The 16,398-nt window shown below is 42.7% G+C and overlaps 1 protein-coding gene and 1 long non-coding RNA gene across 8 annotated transcripts in view; one reads left to right on the plus strand and one right to left on the minus strand.

The window, feature by feature from the left end:
• Positions 1–16,398, plus strand: part of myo15b (myosin XVB) — a 92,577-nt gene that overhangs the window by 37,172 nt on the left and 39,007 nt on the right. For all 7 annotated transcript variants that reach the window (XR_009785704.1, XM_061756462.1, XM_061756464.1 and 4 more), the window contains 9 exons: positions 4,314–4,407; positions 4,476–4,722; positions 6,570–6,676; positions 7,104–7,163; positions 7,297–7,372; positions 8,859–8,974; positions 10,842–10,957; positions 11,547–11,688; positions 11,809–11,920. Coding sequence is in view for 6 of the 7 variants with exons in the window: in XM_061756462.1 (XP_061612446.1) it covers positions 4,314–4,407; positions 4,476–4,722; positions 6,570–6,676; positions 7,104–7,163; positions 7,297–7,372; positions 8,859–8,974; positions 10,842–10,957; positions 11,547–11,688; positions 11,809–11,920 (1,070 nt within the window). In the remaining variant the exon portion in view is untranslated. The remainder of the gene's footprint in view (positions 1–4,313; positions 4,408–4,475; positions 4,723–6,569; positions 6,677–7,103; positions 7,164–7,296; positions 7,373–8,858; positions 8,975–10,841; positions 10,958–11,546; positions 11,689–11,808; positions 11,921–16,398) is intronic.
• On the minus strand, positions 7,687–10,958 carry LOC133469426 (uncharacterized). The gene is made up of 2 exons (XR_009785705.1): positions 10,823–10,958; positions 7,687–7,878 (listed from the first exon to the last, which is right to left on the minus strand). It is a non-coding gene; the product is annotated as an uncharacterized LOC133469426 (long non-coding RNA).

Here is a 16,398-nt window from a genome sequence, read left to right on the forward strand (position 1 = left end):
TGGCCATGATGAAAATTAGGTTAGGGACGGAGTCCATAACATGCGTTTCGAAAGGCTCAACTTTGCAATTTACTAGGGGGTCGAGTGGACTCAAAAGGTTGAGGGAAGGTCCAGTGTCATAAAAGCGACCCCTGATGGACATGTCCGGCATCACCGATGCGGTCCCCCCTTTCGTAAAATCGTCAACTGGTTGCAGTTGTAGTCGAGGCGGCGCGGTATTAAAGGAAAAGTGAAAGGTTTTTGTCGTTAGTTGAAGGTCAGGAAGCTTAAAATTGACTATTTTTCTGCCTACAAAGCCAGGACGGCGGCGTCTGTAGGGCAGTCATGCAAATTAATTCCACCAGCACCATTGGGGCAGTAGCGCTATTCGTGCGGTGGTTGGACGAGATGGCAGAGGAACCTGTCAAGTTCTCTTGAGTCGGTTCAGCGGGGTGAGGTGGCTACAGGGGACTTGGCGGTGTAATCAATTGGGGTGTCGTCACTTGAAGGAGTCCGGTCTGACAGGTCGCAGTCACTCAAGTAGTACAACACCAGGCACCGGTCTGAGGACAGTTGTTGGTGGTAAAGCCTGTTCCACCTGCGCCCACAGCTGAAGATTTTTATAGTCAATTAGTGGCTTGAAGCGGCAAAGCAGGTATTGGCCGATGAGCAGGGGGACTGATTACATCGGAGACATGTAGACCGGATGGACTAATGTCATGGGGCCAATTGTCGAGTGTAGCAGAGTCAAGGTGTTTACTTCAGTGTTCATCACTGAGAACGTACGGCTAGTTGGTGCGCAGCGTTGCAGTTGGAGGTCCCTGCCACTGGCTTGTAACAGTGTCAGAAGCTGGTTGAACACCATGTGGGACATAACACTGATTTCTGCCACAGGGTCAATCAGAGCTTCTCGGATAAGTTCATGTTCAAGTGTAACGGTCAAATAGAATTTCCGGGAAGTACCTTTAGCAGTTAGTTCGCCCAAAAGTCACCCGAAGGTGGGTTCTGACCCAAAAGTTGGAGATGTTTTGTAGGGCTCTGTGACACTTCTGGCGAGGGAGGTCCCCCGGCTGTCTGTAGCAGCGGCCGGAGCGATGGGATGAGTTAGAGAGTCGGAGGACAGTTGTCCAGCTAATTGTAGTTCATGCCTGGCATGGGCCAACTCATTCTCTTGGTTGCGGCGCTGTTGCCGGAGGCGGGACAGCGCTGTCTCCAAGACGGCCATCCGTTTCTTGAGCTCGTAGGACTGTTCCATCTCTTTGGAGCATTCTGCTTGAGTGTTTTGGTGCATTCGGTGAGATGCTGAATGTCACCGGAAGCTTGACGCAGCAGAGTTGCGCGCTGGTGTTCGGCCCGTAATTCAAGCATTTTGTCATGAGACGGTTGGTTGGCTAATTCTATCAATTTAGGTTTTAATTGAGCAATCTCTGCAAAAGCGGCGTGTAGCTGTTTTTGTTGATCTCCGGAGGTTACTTTGGTAGAGGTAGGGGCCTGTGTTAATTTATCATCGTCACAGTTTAATTCGCCACCGTCTTTAGACGTCAACTGTGCAGCCTCAGCTGCAGCAGTGTGGTCGGCTATCCGAGCCTCCGCATCATTGCGCTGCATTTCAACATCGAGGAGGCGGGCTTCAGCCAAGTTTAAACGCGCGATGGTTTCTGTCAATTGTGCAGTTAACTGGACTAGTTTGTGCTGTTCAGCTTCCAGCCTGCGCTTCACCCGGGTGTCCTCTAGGTTTCTCGACTTAAATTGGGACACTAAGTTCAACACCATGCAACCGAGCGTTTGAGCAAGATTTTTATCTTTCAATGTTTTGTGTTCGGTGTGACTCATGAGTTGTGCGATGTTATTAAGGACTTCAACGCTACCATTTTTGACAGATTCTGCATAACCTCGGACGAGGTCTTTGGTTAGATTGCTCACGAGCTCTTCTAACGTGTCAAGATTGTCATATTGACTGGGGCTTTCTGAAAGTTCCACCATAATTACGTTGCATGTGCAGTAGCTGTACATTGTACGCAATTGGATTGTTCATAAGCTTGTTTAAGTGGTGCGTCTAATTTGGGATAGATGAACAATATAAGCAGGGTACTTGATTGTTAAACAAGTAAGTAGCGTTCGCAAATTATGGTGTGGGAGTTTATCATGTAAGCATAAATGTGTTCGAGAACGTGCGTAGAAGCAGTGCTCGAGTAGAACAAAATTGTTGACATTTTTTTCGCACAAAATCTAATTGATCAAATTAAAAATTGATGCGTGAGGGTTGGCAATTTAATCGTTCTTTTAAACAATTGTGAAGGGCACCTTGGTGGAGTAAATCGAATCAGCTTATTAACTAAATTTGAAACTAATTGCCTATCCATCCATCCATTTTCTGAGCCGCTTCTCCTCACAAGGGTTGCGGGTGTGCTGGAGCCTATCCCAGCTGTCATCGGGCAGGAGGCGGGGTACACCCTGAACTGGTTGCCAGACAATCGCAGGGCACACATAAACAAACAACATTCACACTCACAGTCACACCTACGGGCAATTTAGAGTTTTCAATTAACGTGCATGTTTTTGAGATGCGGGAGGAAACCGGAGTGCCCGGAGAAAAGCCACGCAGGCACGGGGAGAACATGCAAACTCCACACAGGCGGGGCCGGGGATTGAACCCCAGTCGTCAGAACTGTGAGGCAGACGCTCTAACCAGTCGTACACCGTGCCGCCTACTTGCCTAATTGCCTAATTCAACAAATTAATTTATTTAGCTTTAATAAATATAATTATATTTTGCTATGATTAGGTTAACAAATTGATTTGACTGTTTGTGATGACTATCTCTGAGCAAGTAAATTCAATTTGTGAAATCAATTTGAAGCTTTGGTTAAGTCAAAGAAGTTTTATTTAACTTGAGTAAAGAAGTTAAATATACTCACAATTAGGCGTGTGAATTAATTAATTGCTTGTATGACTTATAACGATGTTGACTTAGGCAGAGGAGAAAAAGCCTAACCTAAAATCAAACCAAGTTAGAAAAAAAATATAAAAACTCAAGTGATTAAAACAAGCAATTAATCAATAAACTCCACTCGTGAGTAAATCCGTAAAGTAATTGTGTTTATTATTAACGTATTGCAGGGCTGAATCAAGTTACGTGGTTTAGGGAACGTTTTCGAACACCTATTTACGCAGCGAAGCTCAAATCCCAGCACCGCCTGTGTGGAGTTTGCATATTCTCCCCGTGCCTGGGTGGGTTTTCTCAGGCCACACTGGTTTCCTCCCACATCCCAAAAACATGCATGGTAGGTTGATTGAAGACTCTAAATTGTCCGTAGGTGTGAATGTGGGTGTGAATGTTTGTTTGTTTCTATCTGCCCTGCAATTGGCTGGCGACCGGTTCAGGGTGTACCCCGCCTCTTGCCCGAAGATAGCTAAGATAGGCTCCAGCAGCCCGCGACCCTGGATGGATGGATGGATGTCCATTAGTCATTTGGCTGACGGCCCCAGTCCGTTGCTTCTTATATTCATGAAATGGGGGTTCGTTAAAACAAGGTTCTACTGTATGCTGTTTTTTTCCCCCTAGCATTTGCAGCTCCCAATTTACAGGATTAACATTGTTAGTGTGGGTTAGGGTTATTGAAATATCCTGTATGCGAGTAAACAAATGTAATGATCAGTATTAAAAATGATATACTGTAGGGTTTTTTGGTGCCTGCTGTTTCCCCAAATATATTATTTTGTGTGAATGGCTAAATAAGAGGTACAAGGTACTTTTATTGTCAAGTCTACAATATGTGTAGCACATACATAGGATTGAAATTATGCTACTTAAGGGCATTCACTTTGTATATTTTGTAGGTTGTCACTTGAGGAACTCGAGATGTTAAGAGACTCGAATGTTAAGACTTGAGACTCGAATGTTAAGATTTGAGACTTACTTGTGACTTGATCACTTCCCTGGACTCTCAAGGCTAGAACACAGGACAGTGGCGTCTATGTAACCTTGTGAACCTTGGGGATGGAACAACTCTAATATTAAAATGTAAGATAAAAATTAATGCAATGAATGGAATAATGAATATAGTAATATTTTAGACAATACAATTCCCATTACACAAGCAGGTCATGGGCCTCGTCCAGGACCACCACAGTTGGGTTCCGACCCCGATTCTAACTTTCTGTATAAGATTTGGAGTTAATCTTACCACTGCTGCACTGATGAAGACCTAAACCCAACGATGAAATAACCAGATGTGATGGTTACGATTCGATAGTGTTTTTCATTTAATAAAACAAAAAACAAAAAAACGAACATTCCCGGTAGGTTTAATCTATTATTAATCCCTTCGTAGAGCTCCTGCAAGGCAGTTTCTGAAGAAGGTAGATCCCAAACAGGAAGCTCTCGCCAAGCTCAGACACAAAGCACCAGTGCCACAACACATAAAGGTAAGATAATTTAGTGTGACATCAAGGAAAAGTATAAATATTGAATGCTCACTCCTCACTGATTGCAGAAAGAGTTGGTGGCATGTCCTCCAGTGGAAAAGCAATCTCCTCCACACACTCCATCCCCACAATCTTCTCCTCCCGCCACCATGGGCCCTCGTCTCATCTCCAATAACATGAGGCAGAAGCAGCGCTCCCTGGAAGATTTGTTTGGCTCACAGTGCTATCGACACATTTTAACGTCTCCCCCTGAGTCCCCCCCACCTCCTGCACTTCACATCCCTGACCCACCAACTATGGTTGCACCATCTCTGAGTGAGTCTACCAAAATATTGTATCTTTTAGTCACAAAGCATGTATTTTCTATCAGAAACACGAAGTGAAAAGTTTCTGTTATCAGTACTATACTCTCCAAAGGAGAACCAGAAGACCCGATTTAATAATAGACAGTTATAAAGAAGCAACCTAAAGAATGTTTTTTTTGTTTAATAGCACATCTGTTATGATTGTGTTATTATATTTTTGGATGATTCAACATAGAGCATGTCACATCGACAGATGAACATTGGTAAGAAACGAACTCAACCTGAGGTTTGAGTACAGCTTAACCATAGCCTTACATGTGAGAGGTGGGGTCCACCCTCGCGTGGTCAGCAGTCAATGGCAATAATCAAATAAAAAAACAAACAGCCATTCATGTATATATAAATAGACAGTTTCAAAAAGAGAGGTTTAATATACGGGCAGAGGTCGGTACACAGGCAGGCGATCCAAAAACGGCAAAAGTATCCAAAAAACGTGAGGCAAAAAGGCGAGGTCGATAATCGGAACAGGGTCTGGTCTTACTGTGAGTCTGTGACGTGGAAACAAGGAATGCTGGAACGCGACGACAAGGTACGACGAACTGGCGACGAGAAAGAACGAGACACGAGGTTAAATGCACGGGGTAATTAGGGTGAACGAGGCACAGGTGGGGAAAATGCTCTCAGGAGCAGGTGTGTACGAGACAGGGGGAAAACAACAACCGGAACACACACCCATGACAATCCTACATGACCTTACTCAGCCATTCATGGGTAATAGAGAGTTTTCAATTAAACTAACGAGCGCTTTTGGAATATTGGAGGAAGCCAGTAAACCCTCGTTTATCATGGGGGTTTCATGCCCGAAAACGATGAAATCTGCAAATTAGCAACCTATTAATTATTATATAAATGTGTCAGTTTCATATATGCAATTCAATGCCGATATGTGATACTTTTGAGAGGTGCAGGTATTTTATTTGTCCACTTGACGTCACCATCCACCCATTCTACACAAGCACATGCCTATTGAAGACGGGTAGGCTCTACTTGAATGATGTGAATAGCACATGCAGACATTTCCTGCCTTGAGCAATGGCACCGTTCCTCACTGACGGTCCTGGCAATGTAGTCAACGCAAAGTATTATGGGAACCCAGAAATAATTCATTGCGGTGATGTTTTCAACTACATACTGTAGCTGTAGAAAATCAAGTTAAAAATTGCTCTTTACTTGCATTGGTTCCTGTTGGTATTGTTATGAGTGTGTGCGTTAGCTATTTGTCAGGCTAAGGTTTGTATTTTGTATTGCATTTTTCTCTTTATTTCATAAAACTCTAACTGTGGCTTGTGTTTGAAACAGTGGCTTTCCAGTCATGTTTTTGTATCCTTAAGCAATTTAGCAGATGTATAAATTGAGATTACTCAGTAGGGTTTCTTTATCTGCAAAGAATAAGAGCCCAATTTACCTTATGTAAGTCATTGCTGCCACATTAAAATCATATAGCTAATAAAGCCAACTGTATGAGAGATGTGCAGGTGAGTAATTAATTGCACTACACTGAATCCGGAATTAATATGCCGCAATATAGTGAGGGATTACTGTGCACTAAAGGTTGGCCAGACAGTGACACGAGGGACTAAAAAGGGGAAAGGCTAAGTCAATATCGACATAAAACATTAAAAATCGAGTTGCCCTTAATATTGACTAAACAGTGAGTTATGGTTTAGTTAGTTTGTTTGTATGTTTTGCAGTGGGTTACATTGACACATGAACATTTCTAGTGTTGCAAATGAAGAAGCATAGCAGGAGGGTGAAAGGGTATTGTTGCTTCCTTCATGGCTGCACTCCATTTCATAGGTATGATGCCAGAGGATGAGAGCCGTCACTCTCAACTTTCTCATTATTCCCCTGGTGTTTACTTCTCTTACAACGTAATGCCAGGAAAACTGTTCCTGCGCAAAGAGGTAAAACGCACACAGAGGCACAAACATTCATAGAGGAGCTTCATCTGACACTCTCTGTTATGTTGTGGGTTAAATTCAGCCATGTGAAACAAGAACAAGCAGTTAAGTAGTTTTTGGTATGAAACGTCTTCTGCTTGGCTTAATATGTGTAATTACCATATTCAATGAAAAATAGCCCTAAGAAATGTTCATTGGGATTTGTTCATTTTCTGAGACTGAGATGATTTAACACACCCCAGGTCAAATTGACTCGGGGACATTATTTCTGTTCCTGAGGAATGAACATAACAGGAGGGTGATGTTCTAGATCGGTATTGTAGATGAATCAGTTCAATCACAAAATGTAAAACAGTCTACAAACGGAGGTCTTTTTTCCCCACCCTTTCAACAACTACAGTATGTTCGTATTTCAAATGTTTGTGTTCAGGTGTTTTACCCCAAAGACATGTTCAACCAACCCTACATCCTCAATCTTTTATATGAACAGGTTAGTACATATATCTAATTGTATTCAATTTTGTGTCTTTCTTGTTCTAGTTATAGCTGTAGATTTATAGCTGTTTTGTGATAAGGCAGGTGTCTGACTTGTTCCTAATTCAGTATGTTTTGTTTTTTTTAAGATCATGAGCGACACTTACTCTGAAAACTGTGTGAGAATAACCAGAGAGGAAAGAAGGAAGATGAAAGATCTGCTAGGTGAGAATTTTGATGCTTGTCAATCATCTAGTTACAGAGGTCACTAATTGGCGGACTGCGGTCCTGGTCTGGATCCCGAAGCTGTCCCATATGGACCCAGAGCTACAGCCAAAATATAAGGGTTACAATTCAGTTATGATTCAAAACCTGACGGGGCGCTTCCATTTAAGCGCCACAGCCATTGGAGGCCTTACGGTAGTGATTTAGTGGATGACGAAACGCTCAGACCAATTACATGAGAGTGACTGTAAGCCATCCTTGTCATGAACGGAACAGAGGATAAGACCCAAAAATGCACGACTCCAAAACAAATGGACAGTTTCAAAAAGAGAGGTTTAATATACGGGCAGAGGTCGGTACACAGGCAGGCGATCCAAAAACGGCAACAGTATCCAAAAACGTGAGGCAAAAAGGCGAGGTCGATAATCGGAACAGGGTCTGGTCTTACTGTGAGTCTGTGACGTGGAAACAAGGAATGCTGGAACGCGACGACAAGGTACGACGAACTGGCGACGAGAAAGAACGAGACACGAGGTTCAATGCAAGGGGTAATTAGGGTGAACGAGGCACAGGTGGGGAAGATGCTCTCAGGAGCAGGTGTGTACGAGACAGGGGGAAAACAACAACCGGAACACACACCCATGACAATCCTACATGACCTTACTCAGCCAACCAAGTCCGCATTTCAGGCAGTGACTTTACAGTGCAAACCAGACAGAGAAAGACTGACAGATGGAGCAGGGGAGAGAGATAAAGAATACTACGCTGAACAAAGTTGAGTGAAAGACGGAGAAAGGGAGAAATGGAGATTACTGTGCTGGAAAATATTCAGAAAATGATGGCTAAAGGGAGCGAAAATACAAAACAAATGGAAAGAAAATGAATGAAAATGGAATGGACAGAGTCATTTCTGCTATTCATGGGGGATAAAGACTACGAATAGCGGAAAAACGTGAATAATTGACGACCGTGAACGTTGCATTGAAAAAAAAAGTTGTTTTTTTCCCCTTTAACCCAAAGAATTATTGAATAAGTGGGGATATACCGGCAATAATAATAATAAGCATTTTGGGGGTTGGATTCAAATAAAACTATAAGGTATTTCAGAAAAGCACAATCATTGAACAAAGCAGCAATTAAGAAAATGTGATAATCCCTGTTCAGTCATCAGTCATATTCAAATCTGTTGTCTTTTGAGAATTTTATTTATATTCACTATAATATCAGCAATTCACGTTTGTCAATCGAAACCACACATCTTCAGAAAAGTTTGCATATGTTTTCTACTTAATTTGTAGCAATTTTAAAAAATGATAAATTCAACAATGCAGGCTATCAGCAGTCACTTGGGAGATTAGCCCGTTGGAGTACGCCCAATTTGAATGACTGGGATTTATGTTACAACAACCTTTTTTTTTTTTTTAAGACCACTGAGCATTATATTACTTCTGCAGTACATGGAATTTTTGCCATTTATCCTTTATAGCTAATCTTAAACTGGGAACGATGAGCACCATCCCGGATGACAACATGAAAAAAAGGATTGTCATCGCTGCTCGGGACAACTGGGAAAACTACTTTTCACGCCTATTTCCCATTAAGGTAAAGATATAATATTTATATATCTTATTTGAGGTAAAGTTGTGTGATATAACGATATACAATCTATCGTACAATATAACCCTTTGTTGTTTTTTTGAATCTTATATATTTTCGATTTCCCTCGCCGCTAGTCAGGGAATCCTGTAGTTTCTTTTCCTCCGCTTAGTAAAATGCTTACAGGGCCCCCCCACTGCCGTCTGCCGCGGACTGCGTAGAAACGGCAATGGTCAACAGGTGTTACAGACAAATCTGCGACCAGAAAAAATTGCAACAAGGAGGCTATCCGAGGGTTGGCATGTGGCATCCGAAAGTATGGACAAAAGTATTCTTCTTTTCCTTTGCTGTCCAACTCTCTAACGCAGGCCATGGCCAACATTGGCCGAGATCGCCTCCTGGATAGCCTTCTGGTTTCCATCTGGTCGCAATTTATTCTGGTCGCAGATTTTTCTGTAACACTGGCAATGTTGGCAAAGTTAATTTTCATGCATGCAAAGTACCTGTAGTTCAAAGTTCAGTTCACCGTTCCAAAAATGAACCAGTTTAGTTCTTCGTTCATAATTAAAAATTGTGAACTAAGTTCAGGCGGCACGGTGGCCGACGCTCTAACCAGTCGGCCGACGCTCTAACCAGTCAGCCTCACAGTTCTGAGGACCCAGGTTCAAAATAACCAAAGAGCACATTCACTCCCATTTACGCACTCTCCCTGAACGAACCTCGCTCACTCACACAGCCGCGACGTGCCTGCCTAATGTAAACATGAATGGCAGTTGCCAAATACGGGCTTTATCCCCCGACATATGAGGGCTAGTATATTGTATAGTGTGTTCAGGTGGGTTCTGTCCTGAGAGTCCCTAACAAAACCTGGCACTTTTGAATGAAAATGAACACGTTCAAAAACCATTAACAGACGCCAGAATGAGCGTGTTCTCAATAATGTTCATCACACAGAAATGAACAAAGTTCAGTTCACGTTCGGCCGAAATATGAACTAGTTCATGAACTTTCATTCATTGGACTCATTCAGGTACAACAGGAACACTAGTGGCCTCAGCTGGTAAAGCGACTGGCTGAACCGCGGGGGACGGACTAGGGTCGTGAAGTGCGTTCCGAGTTTGATGATCAATGGGCCCTGCAATGGATTACGGGGAACAAACCAATGTACATGGAATTGTTTGTGTTGCTCTTTGAAAAAGTATTTTTTCTTAAGGCTTCACACTAGGCTGCTTACTCTGCGAAGCTATGAAAACACAGCTGGTTTATTAATTCGCACCTCGCGACATTACATGTAAAGAGAGGATTGCGCTATTTACCGTTTTGTATCCCTCTTAATGTAAAAAAAACCCAAAAATTCTGGCAGTTCAAGCACTTGTGTTTTTCGTTTGTCTATTCTCCCACTCCGTAGCCGGCTACTAGTGTTTGTGCACGCGGTCCATCCACACAGCGCTACATTCTTTTTCATCTCTCATCTACATACTTCTTTTATGTAGTGCCCCCTAGTGTTCAGACTGAGACACCACTGTTGGGTAAACCAGGTCCTTGAGAACAAGACAACAAACTTGTGTTCCAGAAACTCTGGTTAAATGGTTGGCATACCTGAATGTCACCTGAAGCACAGTGTTGTATTTACACAATGAGATTCAAGAAATATTCCTGTTGGTTGCGTATCAATGCTTTACAGTAGGGTTTCCCAAACATTCTCAGCTGAAGAACTGCAATAGAAACGTAAGCTCTACCTCAGAAAAACACTTAGTAAATAGTATTGCCAGAACATCTAGACCAGGGATGAGCAACTTTGATTATTGCCACATATGCCACATCCTCACTGCCACCCATCCCATTTGTTAATACCTGTATCCACTAATTGCAGTCAGACAGTGGTGATGCTCAAATTTTGGGTGTGTGTCATCGTGGAATTCGTCTCCTGAGGATGGTTGCTGCATCGGGCATTGATCCAAAACATCTCCGTCAACTTCGAAGTTACAGGTAAACATCTATTCAACATAATGAAACAGCATCATATCACAGATTGAAAAGGATCAACAGAGGGGCACATAGCTTCACATGAACTTTGGTAGTTCAGTAAAAAGGCAAATCGGGACATCATGTTTGCTGTCTGTGTGGATGTCTGTGAATATTCCAATTCATCCAGGTCATTTCAATCTGTCTCTGTGGAGTTTGCATGTTCTCCCCATGCATGCATTGGTTTTGTCTGGGAAAAATACTTTTAATGCTCCCCACAATTGGCTGTCCAGGGCTGGCCTCTCACCAAAGGTCAGCTGGGATAGGCTCCAACTACCCCAATGACCCTGAAAAGAAGTGCAAGAAAGAAAATGATGGATGAATGGATAGAATGATGGACATTTGATGTCACCATTTACTTGAAATGTTATTTAAAGTCTGGTCAAATTTACAGGTTGAAATCAGATCAAAATAACAGTTAAAGTTTTTAAAAGATAAAATTATTGAGTTGCTAGGTGCTACACAAGGTTTTGCTAAATTTTGTGTGGTTTGTTTGTCATTTTAACTGGAATTTTCCAGCACAGTAACTTGCTTTGGTCCTGCATCTAAAAAGTTTTGCAGAGTTGCTGTCAGTTCAACTCTGCGGTACAAACCAAGTGCAACTGGAGCTGATGAATGAAAACCTACAGCTGCACTCATCCAGAGCGCCTCAAATAATTGCCATGGTTCAGTTCTTCCTCAAAGAGCTCGTGAAGGTACTGAGTGCTCTCACTTTTCAAAGCATTGTATTCATAGTCATAAAGGTATCTTTCACCCCTGTCCGTTAGATGTGCTTTATACCTTTGTTTTGAATGGTCTGCTCTTTTGTTTTCCAGAACTCTGGCCACATGGTTGCCCTGAAGAGTTTTGTAACAGATGACAAGAGCCTGCTCAGCTTCAGCAAAGGTGATGTTATCAAATTGCTACCAATGGAGGGACTCCAAACAGGTAAGCATTGCTGAAACCTACTAGGGGTTGGTCCTTGTTAGGTTTGGGTGTGGTGGCCACCTCAAATGTGTAAAAAGCTCATATTTATAACAAAAAAGAAGTTATGTTTAGAGAGAATTTAAGTTCATGCAGATCCTGATGATTTCCTAGTCGGAGTTTGTCAAAGTACAAGCTCAAAATGGTTGCTTCAAACCAAATATCAACAATGGCCCACTTTCTATTCAATTTCGGGCAAGGGTCCTTGAGAATATTTTGTGCGTCACATCATGGGAAATACATGTACTGAATTTCATGTCAATTGGTGAAACTGTTGTACGGGGATCATCTCAGGGGTCTGTAACGAGGGAGTAGTGTTCAAACAGGATCAGAATCATCTTTATTGGCCAAGTATGTTAAACACACAAGAAATGTGTCTCCAGTAGTAGGAGGCACTCTCGTACAAAAGCAAACAAGCTTCTATAACAAAATATACACTTAGGACATAAAAAAAAAAGTACAAAGAGTCATTAGTAATATGTGGTCAGTGTTACGACCTAGGCTAAAATGGTGGAACAAAAAGGAGACACACCATATACAGACCCTTTCCAAAAAAAAAATATATCATGGAAAGGTTTATTCATTTTCATAATTCCATTCATAGTTAAACTTTCATAGATTATAGGTTCAGGTCCCACAATTTAAACAATTTCAAGCATTTATGTGTATATTTTTACATAATTTGGGCTTCCAGCTCATAAAACCCACAAAATCAGGAATTAAAAAATGAAGGCCCTAAATGTTTTCAACTGAGTGTCACACACTAATCATCTACGAGACTCAAAGCACCTTCACAGGTTTCCCAAGGTGTCATTAAATTGCTTCAGTTTAGTACAATTGTCTCAGTTGGGTTCAATACGGGGAAGACTGCACACTTGACAACTGGCCAGAAGACCATCATTGATACCCTCCATAGGATGGGTAAGCCACAAAAGTTCACAGCTGAGGAGACTGGCTGTTCACAGAGTGCTGTGTCCAAGCATATCAATGGAAGGACAAAGTGTGACAGGAGAAGATGCACCTGCAAAAGAGATGACCGTAGGCTTCAGTGGATTATCAGAGTAGATTCAAGAATCGAGCTGAGATCCAGAAAGAGTGGAATGAGGTGGGAGTCACAGCTTCAAAGAACACCCCATTCACACCCATCCGGGAGATAGGCTACAACGGTCGGGTTCCTCTGGTCAAGCCACGAAGCCTGAGCCAACGTAGGAAGCATCTCAACTGGGCCAAGGAGAAGAAGGACTGGACTGTTGGCCAGTGGTCCAAGGTCCTTTTTTGCGATGAAAGTAAAGTGTGTCTTTCATTTGGGAATCAAGGTCCCAGGGGTTTGGATGAAGATGGGTGAAGAACACAACCCAAGCTCTGCTTGAGGTCCAGTATGAAATATCCATAGTCAGTCATGATTTGGGGTGCAATGTCCAGTGCAGGTGTTGGTAAACTCTGCTTTCTTAAATCCAAGGTTACCGCAACAGTCTACCAGAATATTTTAGAGGACTTCATGATTCGTTCTGCTGATGATCTATTTGGAGATGCAGATTTCATCTTCCACCAGGACCTGGCCCCTGCCCATAACGCCAGAAGCACCAAAACCTGGTTTGATCCCCATGCCATCACAATGCTTGACAAGCCAGCCAACTTGCCGGATCTAAACCCCATTGACAGTCTATGGGGTATTATCAAGAGGAAAATGAGGGGCACCAGACCCAAAAACAAAGAAGAACCGACAGCAAGCATCAAGGAAATCTGGGCTTCCATAACTCTCAGGCAATGCCACAGGCTGATTGCCTCAATGCCACGGCGCATCGAGACAGTGATTAAAGCAAAGGGATTCCCAACCGAGTATTGAAGATTAACATATAATTCTGAAAGTACCATATTTTGATTGATCTGATTTGATTAATGTGACCCTAATTTGTGTCTTTTTTTTCTACAAAAACCGAGAAGAAAATAGTGATTTCTTCAGAGTATTCAAATTTTTTTTATTCCTGATTTTGTGGATTTTATGAGCTGGAAGCCCAAATTATGTGTAATGGTCCCAAACTATTGTTTGTCATTTTAGTATCGAGATATTTTTTAATCCCATGAGAAAGCAGAGTCTCTGTTCTCTGAGGCGGGCTCTCCTATCTCTGGGGTTGAAGTTAGAGAGGTGGTTAAAAAGCTCTTCGGTGGCATGCTGGAGCCTATCCCAGCTTTCTTCGGGCGATAGGCAGGGTACACCCTGAACTGGTCGCCAGCCAATCGCAGGGCACATAGAAACAAACAACCATTCACACCAACGGGCAATTTAGAGTCTTCAATCAACCTACTACCCATGTTTTTGGGATATGGGAGGAAACCGGAGTACCCGGAGAAAACCCACACAGGCACGGGGAGAACATGCAAACTCCACACAGGCGGGGCCGGGATTTGAACCCCAACCCTCAGAACTGTGAGGCAGATGTGCTAACCAGTCGTCCACCGTGGCGCCCATCAATATCATGTTCTAGTAATTTTGTAGGTGTTGGAATGTCACCAAGCAAAACGGGAAATATCAGAAATATTTGTTTCAGTTCATATTTCAGTGACTGGTCAGTCCAAGTTACCCACACACTTTTTACCACAGATAACTGGATCACCTGGTGCTTTAACATCCTCTGAATCTGGACCTCAGACTCTGGAAGCACAGATTGAGCAGTTAATGTTTGGAGAAAAGTCACCTTTATTGGTCAGAAAATCATTTCCAAAGGAATTTCTAGGATAATATGGCTTCAAAAGATTTACATACCACAACTGAGATGACTTCCTCCGACTTGTTGTTGCAATTGCATAATTCAGATATGAAACTTGCTTCAGCACAATATATGTTCCAGCATACTTTGGCTGGAAAGGTGATGCAACAATGGGCAATAGAGCCGTCACCTGGTTGCCTGGACTAAACTGTGACGATCATAAAGTTTTTTCATGTGGACCTGAGCACCTTTGAGTTTTTTTTCATGCCGTTTCAACAGCCATATACAATCTGTAATGAAATACATTTACAGACGGTTCCAATTTCTTTGGTGGCTCACTCTCAGCTAAGCCATCATGCAACATACCTAACAGGCCTCACACACAATGTCCAAAACCCAGTTCATTGAGGCAAAACCCAGTACTCACTTGAACAACCTCCCTCGCAGCAAACATAAGCCACGGCAGTCCCTCTTCCCAGTCTCCACCCAGCTCCACAATTTCTGATGGAAATGCTCCAGCACAACCTGGCTTTGCACATGGTACACTGATGTGCAATTTTGCTTCTCCCCCAACTGCTTTAGAACCTGTTGAAATATATGACAGGTGAAGTTAGAACCCTGATCAGGCGTGGAATTCCAAAAGTTGAGATGAACTGTGTTAATGCCGAGGCTTGGCCATCGTTTGAATTTGAGCGATTCCAGTCCCGATTCCGGTTCCAAACGATTCTCGATTCCAATTCTTTTAGTGGGCTGGGTCAAAAAAGTTTGCATGGTTTAAATAAAGGGTGTCCAAATTATGAAGATCCATTTTCTTAGCAGCCTGCAACATAAACTAAAATGAACATTTGACTCAACGTTCTGTATAACCAGTATCAATATCAAACCTATAAACTAAAAGGCTATGTGAGTGGCACTAACCCAATTAATATTCATTCATTATTGTTTCAGCTAAAAGCAAATTTTAAAAGAAGAGTTGGCTAAAAATGTCTTGGAGGTGAAAAGAGTATCAAATCGAGTGATGAGGCTGAAACTTGAAAATGAGGGTGTTATGTGTAATGTGATTAGTGGCTATGCCCCACAGGTAGGATGTGACCAAGAGGTGAAAGAGAAATTCTGGAAGGAGCTAGACGAAGTAGTTCTGAGAATCCCAGACAGAGAGAGAGTCATAATTGGTGCAGATTGTAAGGGACATGTTGGTGAAGGTAATAGGGGTGATGAAGAAGTGATGGGTAAGTACGGCATCCAGGAAAGGAAGTTGGAGGGACAGATGGTGGTAGACTTCTCCAAGTCCACAAAGCTCATGTATACTGGTTGTGCTAACTTACATGCACCCTCGAGGACCCTGGTGAGGGTGTAGAGCTGGTTCACTGCTTCACAGCGAGGATGAAAACCACACTGTTCCTGCTGAATCTGAGATTGTGACTTCCCGATGGACCCTCCTTTCCAGAACCCCTGAATAGACCTTACCAGGGAGGCTGAGAAGTGTGATCCCCCTGTAGTTGGAACAGACCCCCTTCTTTTAAAAAAAAAAGGGACCACCACCACCCCGTTCTGCCAATCCAGAGGCAGTGTCTCCAGTGTCCATGCAATGTTGCAGAGGCATGTCAGCCAGGACAGCCCCACAACATCATTTGCCTCGAGTACCGTTTAAAAGTGCTCGATAAAATAAATCTATTATTATTATTGTTGTTGTTGTTTTACTCTATTTGGAGAGGTGGTATCTTGTAGTTAGTG

This window comes from Phyllopteryx taeniolatus, chromosome 19 (assembly GCF_024500385.1).
Source record: "Phyllopteryx taeniolatus isolate TA_2022b chromosome 19, UOR_Ptae_1.2, whole genome shotgun sequence".
NCBI lineage: Eukaryota > Metazoa > Chordata > Actinopteri > Syngnathiformes > Syngnathidae > Phyllopteryx > Phyllopteryx taeniolatus.